We start from the raw sequence: 10,478 nt of genomic DNA on the forward strand, positions 1-10,478 counted from the left end.
GGGGAATGCACTCAGCACGCACCTGCTGAGCGAGCGGCCTGCGCAGTGGGAGTCGACTCCGAAGCCAACCGCGAGACCATGAGGGCGGCGCAGGAAGCCGACGAAAACATCGGCCCTGTCATCGCTTGGAAGCGCGATGGAGCGCGGCCACCGTGGGAGGAAGTGTCCCGTCAGTCTGAGCAGCTAAAGAGCTACTGGTCGCTGTGGGAATCGCTCGAACTGCACGGCGGCCTCCTTTTCCGCAGGTGGGAGTCCGCAGATGGGCGAACTGCCGAGCGTCAACTCATAGTGCCAGCAGCCCTTAGAAAGGAAGTCTTGAAGATGATTCACAGCAGCGCTGCGGGGGGCCACTTCGGCGTGAACAAGACACTGGCAAAAGTCCGAGCGCGGTACTACTGGGTGGAGTACAAGCGGGACGTCGAAGAGTGGTGCCGGTTCTGCGACCTGTGTGCTTCGCGAAAGGGGCCACGCACACGTACAAGGGGTATGCTCCAGGAGTGCGCCGCTGGAGTACCGTTCGAAAGAGTGGCCCTTGACATCCTAGGACCACTGCCTGTGACGACGCGCGGGAACAAGTACATCCTGGTCATCATGGATTACTTCACGAAGTGGCCCGAGGCATATTGTCTTCCGAATCAAGAAGCTGTCATGGTGGCGGAAACGCTAGTGAGTGGGTTTCACGCTTCGGAGCCCCGCTGCAGCTGCATTCAGACCAAGGCAGGAACTTCGAGTCGCAGGTGTTTCAAGGCATGTGCCGTTGCCTTGGCATAACGAAGACTCGCACGACACCGCTCCATCCCCAGTCGGACGGCATGGTCGAGCGGTTCAATCGCACGATACTTCAACACCTGAGCCTGTTTGTGACCGATAATCACAAGAACTGGGACGACCTCATACCCCTCTTCCTCCTGTCCTACCGAACAGCAGTCCACGAGGTTACCCAGGAGACACCAGCGATGCTGCTCACCGGTCGAGAGTTACGTCTTCCGAGTGACCTCGTGTTTGGTCCGACGCCTGACTCAGAGGCTGCCTCCAGCACCGGCACCTATCTTCGTACGCTACGCGCACGGTTGGACATCGTCCACAAGTTCGCTAGGGATCGCATGCGGCAGGCGTTTACACGCATGAAGACCCGGTATGACCTTCGTGCGAACGGTGGTGGGTTCTCGGAGGGACAGCTAGTCTGGCTGTACAACCCGGTGCGTAGACGCGGACTTTCGCCGAAGTTTCAGCGGCCGTGGCAAGGACCGTTCACTGTTATGAAGCGGCTGAATGACGTCGTGTACCGACTCAGACGTCCGGGGCGATCCAGACCTGTAGTAGTTCACATCGACCGTCTGGCGCCGTACCGAGGCCCTGCCAACAACCAACACCCTCGGGATGTCGCTCCGCATCCTTCAGGAGAGGAGGGGGAGTAGTGTTGCGGAGCCGAAGACGATTACGGCTGTGCAAACGGGCACGTGACCCGAGACAGGCAACTGGGGGCACGGGACCACGAACAGTTGAGCTGTGGAACTAGGACTGCAAGGACTATATTGTACTCAGACCTATTGTAACCTGTAACAATATGTTGCCCTTTCCAGAGTCAGATCTGAAATATTGTACCTTGTTAGTGCACTGGGACATCCAACATGTAACTCCAGGTACCCTCTCAATGCTACTATTTTGGAATGTCACTCGCACATTTCAAAGGCGAGCTACGTGTTTGATATTTGTGCCTTTACATGCTGGGTAACATGTACCATACTCCGCTGTATAGCTGTAAGGCACATGGAGGTATAACTGCTCCATGGAACCCCCCCCCCCCCTCCCTCTTGTGACCTCCGTTTAGTTTAGAAGACAAACATGATGGATGCATTTTTAACAGGAAACACTTAACAGTAATCTAGGAACACAAAGCTCGTTCACAAGCATCGTCGATCACTGTAGTGTGCAGCAAGTCGTTAAATGTATCAATCAGAACCAGCAACGGCAGGAACTATTGTTAGTGGTGTATAACAGAGGCACGAGGGGCTGTACAAAAAGTACCACGCACGATCAGCGTCGTTTTTGTGCACGACCTCAGTAGTAGGAGGGGGTGCCGAGGCTACAGGGGGGCGAAACTACGGCACCCCTGCCCTGAGCCCTTCGCGTATTTTTGCCCGCGCGGCGCGTGTGCGGAGGGTTGCCCGCGCGCTTGTCGGCGAGGGGAGGGCTGCGTGCGCGCTTACCATTCAGCCTGGGCCGACTTTTTTCGCGTATTTTTTCCCGCGACCGGCGGGCGGCGCTCGAGTGGAGGCTCTTACCGGTGGGCGGCGCGTGGCCGGAGGGCTGCGTGCGCTTACCCTTCAATCTGCGCCGACTTCAATCGTTTTTTTTTCAACTACAACAGGTGTGCAGTAGGCTGTTTACATGCAAAGGATAGCCATACACAAAAGTAAAAGTGAAAATATATTTATTAAAATCTTCACGAGTTATGTTATGACTCTGTGTGAAGGAGAAAAACTTAGCCAAACAATCTGATGCAATAGCATTGAAGGGGTATCACAATTTTTTATTAGTGATAATCACCTAAGTTTTCAATTAAGCAGAAGGAGTAGCACATTTTAATCAAAGAAGATATTTTAATGAATAAGATTACAATCAAAATTAAAAGTTTTATTATAAAAAGTCTACCATGACCAGTTCTGACAGATGTACGTAACTTCATGCACAACAGCTAATATTCCATTATGACACATTTAATCAAGGAAGATATTTTTAATCAATATGATTCCAATCAAAATTAAAAGTTTTATTATAAAGTATTATTATACGTGACCACTATATTGGAGCTTTAATTACAAGTGTCGCTAGTTAATTGTGGACAGCAGAGAACCTGGAAGACCACGGGACACGAACACAAGAGGAAATATAATCTATAACACTATATTTTAACCAAAAAACAACAGAGGAGGAGAATAATCTATCATTTTAAATATCATAAAATCATCCTCGTGACTTAATCTAGTCGAACCCAATACAATTTTCATTCTAAGGGACACTACAAACCTTACTTTGTTTTATGAATCCAACACAGAAAATATATTTAAAAATGAACTTCACTGCATAGCACGCTCCTAGCCAACAACCAGCTCTAATGATATCTGCCCTGATTTGTTGAAGACGGGTGCAATACATGTATGGAAGACCACGGAACACGAATGACAACGAATGACACGAACACAAGAGGAAATAAAATCTATACCACTACAAAGAACATATTCTTAATCAAAACAACATAGTAATCTATCATTCAAAAAAATCAGAAGAAAAAATCAAACTCATCAGAAAATATAAATGTTACAAATGAACTTCACCACATAGCACGCTCCTAGCCAACAAACAGAACTAATGATATCTGCCCTGATTTGTTGAAGACCAGTGCCAACAGATGTATGGAAGACCACAGAACACGAATGACACGAACACAAGAGGAAATAAAATCTATACCACTACAAAGAAGATATTCTTAATCAAAACAACATAGTAATCTATCATTCAGAAAATCAGAAGAAAAAATCAATCTCATCAGAAAATAGACATGTGAAAAATAAACTTCACCACATAGCACGCTCCTAGCCAACAAACAGAACTAATGATATCTGCCCTGATTTGTTGAAGACGGGTGCCAATACATGTATGGAATACCACGGAACACGAACGACAAGAACACAAGAGGAAATAAAATATATACCACTACAAAGAAGATATTCTTAATCAATATGATGACAAGCAAATTACAAGTTTTCTTGTGAAAAGTCTAATATACTTATACGTGAGAACCATCATTGCAATAGCGTGAATATCTGTTATAACATTTCGAGCGCAATAGGGAATCTCAATTTCATATTTCAACATTACTCAACTTTTAATTTCTTATTAATTGAACAGCATAGACGTAAGGAAATAAAGAGAAACAACACAATCAACAGCTACAATTAATAGAGAGCAAAACCTGCGCACCATCCAACACATAGAGAAATAATAGCTAATCAATCTATCAAAAGGCGAAATATTACACTATAGCACAGACTTAACGCTGAAGAACAGAGGAACACGCGGCGACACGTAAACAACAACAGAGGAAAATAATCTATCATTGAACCATCATAAAATCGACCAATATACAATTTTCATTCTAACAAACACTACGAACCTTGATGACGGTATCCAAGACGTAGAAAATGTGCACTGTTTTTCACTCTTTTCCTCAAAGCCGGGAGACTTTATGTCTCTATCTATGTGACCATAGCACGGCACATGCTTTATCACTCAAAGGGTTGGGGGCTATATTACTTCGTCCAGTAAACGGGGCGCTCTAGAGGTCAGATAAGAGAGTTCAAAGGCGATATATTTTATTGTGCAGCGCAAATAGATGTCGATATCACTCGCGGGGATCACTATCTTTTCGCATCCTTTCCTTGAGACGGAAATCTTTCGTCAAAGTGGTTGTCAAGTCGATTAAGTTTGTAGAGATGCGATATTGTTATTGAACATGTAGAGAAAGTCCAAATTATCAATTGATAGCAACGATACTCAATCAAAAATGAGAAACAAATTTAATTACATCAATTTTTGTAATATCTTGCAACAGAACTTTCTAATGAACCACACAGAAATATCAAATGTGAACCCCCGCAGGGGCGTCTGCTCTTGCAGGCGTTTGGTGGGTTGCGACACCACGGACCCGAGCACAAGTGGTTTGGAGCCACCCACGTGACGGCTGTGCGTGGCTTAGCCGTAACCGGGGAAAAGGAGGTCCTGGTGGCTGAGCCAATGCTGAGGTTTTGGACCGTTATGGCCCCTCAGTGGAGGCAACACTCCACTTTGGCTCCCGCTTCTCGCAGACGGTACCCTCGGAGTGACCCGACCGGGGGAAATCAGTCAGTTGCCTTTTCCTAACTTCCTCAATTCTTTTACTTTCCTGTCACCTTTGCCTGTCCTAAATTCTACCTTTTCCTGATTTCCGCTCATTCCAGGCAGCGAGGGTTAACCTTGTGCATCGAATCACCCTTGGTTACGCTGCATAGGGTTATAGCAGCGGTGTACGGCTAACGTGTCAACCATTTATCACGTTCCCTCGTTGGGCTCGGTGGTGGGCGGCCGGCGCCACTGCCGAAACAATCGGCAATCATATGGGTTCCAAGAAAATTCAAGCTTCTGATCGTCCTCCTAAACGTGGACGCACCGAAGAAATCTCTGTAGGGCTTGTCAAACCCCAACACTCTTTCCCGAAGTTTCTTGTGATACACTCTGAAAACACACAAACCACTGTGGGCAGCATATCCCCTTTCATTGTTGGTAAAGTACTGAGCAACGCTGTAGGCCCAAAATACAAAGCAAGGAAATTGTCCTCTGGAGACCTGTTGGTCGAAGTACAGGACATCATCCAAAGTACAAACCTCTTAAAAATGACCACCATCATGGACATTCCGGTAACAGTCACAGCTCACCGCTTCCTGAACACTACTCGAGGCGTAATATCCTCCAACAAACTGTTAAACATATCTGACAATGATATTCTTGAAGGGTTCCAGGACCAGAATGTAACATCTGTACGCAGAATCATGATCCGTCGAGATGGAAATGAAATCCCCACCAAGCACCTTGTTCTAACTTTTGAGTCAACTGTTCTTCCGGAAACACTGATAGCCGGTTATATCGTATGTAGAGTGCGACCATACATACCCAATCCGAGACGATGTTTCCACTGCCAGCGTTTCGGACACAGTTCACAGGTATGCCGTGGGAAGCTGACATGTGCGAAATGTTCCGAATCAGATCACAGTAATGACACCTGCGAAAACCAGAAAGTACAATGTATCAATTCTAAAGGAGAACACCCCAGCATACTCACGCTCTTGCCCGCAGTGGAAACTTGAGAAGGAGATTGTAACACTGAAAATCAAAGAGAACATTTCTTTCCCTGAAGCTCGAAGAAGGGTATCCTTCTTCAAGAGTACCCCTTATGCTCAGGCTGTGCGCCAGGGGGCAACAGCAGGCCTGAGTACACCACCCACAGTGACTCCCCGAGAGTCCAGTGGGACACCAGTTGCCCCCCAGGCGCGGACATGTTCCGCGCCAGCCAGAGAATCACAGCGACCAGGAAACCCGCCTGATCGATCCCCCTTCGGTTGTGTGCCAACGGAGGAGGCTATGGAGACAACTCCCAGCACGTCTGGGCACACAGGCACACAACATAACTCTAACATAACTTTGACACCGAAAGAACCACGACAAATACCTGAAAAAGGAAGGAAACCACGAATTACAGGACCCAAAAAAGACAGTTCAACATAACATGCAAAACAGAACCTTCAGATTTAAACATCTCTTACTTTCATGTATGATGACTGTTTCCATTCTACAGTGGAACTGTCGTGGTGCCATACATAACTATGATGATATCTGCTACTTATTAGACAGACATCGACCGCATTTGTTCTCCTTGCAGGAAACAATGCTGAGTAAAAGACAAACAACACTGTTCAAACATTACACAACCTTCCGCAAGGACAGGGACAACAACGCTGGAGGAGGTGTAGCTATAATAGCGAACTCTGGTGTAATCGTCAAAGAGGTAAAACTAAACACTCCCCTAGAAGCTGTAGCTGTTAGGGCGCAGCTCAAGACTCTAACCACTGTTGTATCCCTGTACATGGCACCAAATAGCCATCCTACATTTTGTGATCTTGTCAATTTAGTCAAACAGCTGCCAAAACCGTTCTTTATATTGGGAGATCTTAATGCTCACCACCAACTCTGGGGCAGTGAGCGAACAGATGCACGTGGGAAATTAATCGAACAACTTTTAGACACCATAGACATTTCTTTCTTGAATGATGGTAGTCCAACGTATTACAGCTCAACACACAGGAACTTTTCTTGTATTGATCTATCACTTGCATCTCCAGGGCTGTCGCTAGACTATACCTAGAATGCCATCCAAAATCCGTATGGCAGAGATCACTTTCCGGTTCTTCTGGAGACGATAGTGAGTCCTCCAGCTCTACAGGTACGTCCTCCACGATGGAAGCTGTCAGAGGCGAACTGGCCAGCCTTCAGAGAGCATGCCATAATCAATCGTGACATGACAAAACACTTGCCGGTAGACCACTAAAACCATACTATCACAAAGGTTATCCTCGACGCAGCTATGACAGCCATCCCACAAACCAGTGGGACGGTAAGACTACGGCCAAAGCCTTGGTGGAATGAGGAATGTCGTAAAACGCGGCAGGCTCAGAACAAGGCGTGGAACGTTTTCAAACGCTATCCAACACTGGACAATCTGATATCATTCAAAAGGGCAAAAGCGAAAGCTAGATACACTAGAAAGCAAGCTAGGAAATCTTCATGGCAGAAGTATGTCACAAGTATAAACAGCCAGACTCCTGCAAAAGCTGTTTGGGAGAAAATACGAAAAATGGATGGTGAAAATCGGGCTTTCACTGTTCCACTTCTTACGGCAAATAATTCATGCAGCACTTCACTAAAAGATCAAGCAGATCTTTTGGGTAAACACTTTTCTGAAGTGTCAAGTTCTGCTGGGTACTCAGACAATTTTATAAGGCACAAAGGAAAATGCGAGCGAAAGAAACTCTTAGCGTCCAAGGATAGGGCTGAATACAACTGCGAGTTCACGATGCACGAATTGGAAACTGTGCTATCCAGTTGTAAACACACGGCAGTAGGCCCAGATAGTATCCATTACAGTATGATACAAAATCTTCCCAGTTCCTCCCTTCAGTCATTGCTTGGTTTCTTTAACAGAATTTGGAAGGAGGGCATAATACCCAAAGATTGGAAAACTGCTATCGTCATACCGATACTTAAACCCAATAAGGACCGATGTCGCGCAGAAAATTACCGCCCAATAACACTGACAAGTTGTCTCTGCAAAACATTTGAGCGACTTGTCAACAACCGATTAGTCTACATCTTAGAAATTACACACAAAATAGATCGTTTCCAATGTGGGTTTCGACGTCACAGATCAACACTCGATCACTTAACACGACTGGAAACACAGATTAGAGAAGCTCATGTGAGTAAACAATATTGCTTATCTGTATTTTTTGATCTTATGAAGGCTTACGACACAACATGGAGATGCGGAATCCTTCAAGACCTTATAAATTGTGGAATAGGAGGTAACATGTTCCGATGCATTAAAGACTTCCTTTCTCAACGAACGTTTCGTGTTCGCCTTAGAAACACACTCTCAGATGTGTATGTGCAAGAAAACGGAGTCCCCCAAGAAAGTGTATTGAGTGTCACACTTTTTGCACTCAAGATTAACTCAGTCGCCAGCATTATTCCCTCCACGATTCAGTACTCCTTGTACGTGGATGACTTACAGATAAGCTTTGCTTCTTGTAATCTTGCTATATGTGAACGGCAGGTGCAGATTACCATCAATCGTTTGACTAAATGGGCAGACGAGAACGGCTTTAAGTTCTCCACTGAGAAAACCGCCTGTGTTTGCTTCTCGCGCAAACGTGGTGTGCATCCTGAACCCAATCTTTCTCTTCACGGAGAGAGGATACCGGTTAAACCTCAGTATAAGTTCCTTGGCTTAATATTTGACTCAAAGCTAACATTTGGACCACACATTCGTGACTTGAAAATACGTACACAGAAAGCATCAAATATTCTCAAAGTTCTTTCTCACAAGTCATGGGGTACCGATAGAGCATGCTTACTCCGCGTATATCGATCTTTGATACGGTCCAAGATAGATTATGGAAGTATCGTCTATGGGTCAGCTCGGCCATCCACACTCAAGTGCATTGATCCTGTTCACCACTCGGCTATCAGGATGGTAACAGGGGCATATCGCACGTCTCCAGTCCAAAGTTTATATGTCGAATGCTTTGAACCGTCTTTAACACTTCGAAGGAAGTTTTTAACTCTATGTTATGTCCAAAAGGTTTTATCGCTGTCAGATCACCCGTGTCATTCCATCATTGAAAACAATCGCAGAAGGGACTTGTTCCAGAATAAACCAAGGTCCATCCCAACTATTGCAGCTCGAGCTAAAAGTATAGCTGAGGAATTTGGGTTGGAGCTCACACCAGAACACATTCTTTCACACAGGGATGACTTTGCTCCATGGAAGAAAAAGGAGATCAGGTGTAATTTTGAGCTGGGCAAATACGACAAGAAACTTACGTCTTCCTTTGTTATTAAAGCAGAGTTCCTGGAAATAAAGAACACTTATAGAGGTTTTGCAGAATTCTATACAGATGGCTCTAAGTCACCTTACCGTATTGCTGCAGCAGCAGTGACAGAGACAGGTCACGTGAGCTCTGTCAAGATTAATCCCAAAGCCAGCATATACACTGCAGAGATACACGGAGTGCTGCTTGCACTTGAATGCATAGAAAAAGGAAAGGAGAAAAGGGCAGTCATCTACACGGACTCCAAAAGTTTGATGATGGCAATCAGAACAAAACAACCAGCTAAAAATGCACTTTTGCACCATCTTTTGTTGTGTATCCAAAGACTTATCCAGAAAGGATATAATATACATTTCTGTTGGGTACCAAGCCATGTTGGTATCTCAGGGAACGAGCTTGCCGATGCTACGGCGAAAGGAGCGGAAACTGAGGTGCAAATTATGGCTATACCATTCCAGGATCACCGAACAGTGCTTAGGAGAGCCATGCTATCGTTATGGCAGGAGAGCTGGAATAAAGAAACAAAGAACAAGTTACACATGATTAAACCAGCAGTTAATGAATGGGGTAGCAGTTACAACAAAAACAGATTTTATGAAGTTACATTTGCAAGACTTCGGATTGGACATACCAACATGACGCATCTTCACTTACTGTTAGGTGAAGAACAGCCAGAATGCCATCATTGTTGCGAACCTTTGACAGTAATACATATTCTTCTGACATGTCCTTTATATGAACATCATCGCCGCACATACTTCTCGACGTTTTATCGATATCACATCCCTTATCACCCTTCTCTCCTGCTGAGTGAGGAACCAGTTGTGCCACACATAAATGTCATCAAATTTTTAGAGACCACTAAGCTTATGAGTAGCCTGTAAAAGCTTGGTTCATTTAACAGTTTTTAGAGCATCTATTTTATGACGTGCTAAACAGTATTTTTATTAATCCATCCATACCCATTAATTCACCTTGTGCTCACATTCGTCATTGATTTGGCGCTTTTTGGCCTTAGTTGCCCTCGCGCCACTAAACTTCCAACTACACACACACACACACACACACACACACATCAAATGTGAAATGCAACTCAGAGTTATGAGGCATTCCCAACTCAGAGATTATTTTTACTTATGTCAGTCGAGTGAATAATTGAAACAAATACAAGACAATAATTATTTCAGGCAGTAAGTTCACAACTCATAGAATATCAGTCCAGTCAATACTTGAAACAAAATCAAAACATTAATTCTCACGACAGGTGGAGATTAT

The 10,478-nt window shown here is 45.0% G+C and overlaps 1 protein-coding gene across 1 annotated transcript; it reads left to right on the forward strand.

Moving 5' to 3' along the window:
* Positions 1 to 812: 812 nt before the first annotated feature.
* Positions 813 to 1,418, forward strand: LOC135384119 (uncharacterized). Its single transcript, XM_064613341.1, has one exon. It carries the CDS (start codon positions 813 to 815, stop codon positions 1,416 to 1,418), a length of 606 nt encoding a protein of 201 aa, XP_064469411.1.
* Positions 1,419 to 10,478: the final 9,060 nt, after the last annotated feature.

Source organism: Ornithodoros turicata, chromosome 1 (genome assembly GCF_037126465.1).
Source record: "Ornithodoros turicata isolate Travis chromosome 1, ASM3712646v1, whole genome shotgun sequence".
Classification (NCBI taxonomy): domain Eukaryota; kingdom Metazoa; phylum Arthropoda; class Arachnida; order Ixodida; family Argasidae; genus Ornithodoros; species Ornithodoros turicata.

What these genes read in the sequence shown, in the direction of transcription:
- LOC135384119 (XM_064613341.1), top strand. Translation starts at nt 813, where the DNA reads ATGGTCGAGCGGTTCAATCGCACGATACTTCAACACCTGAGCCTGTTT.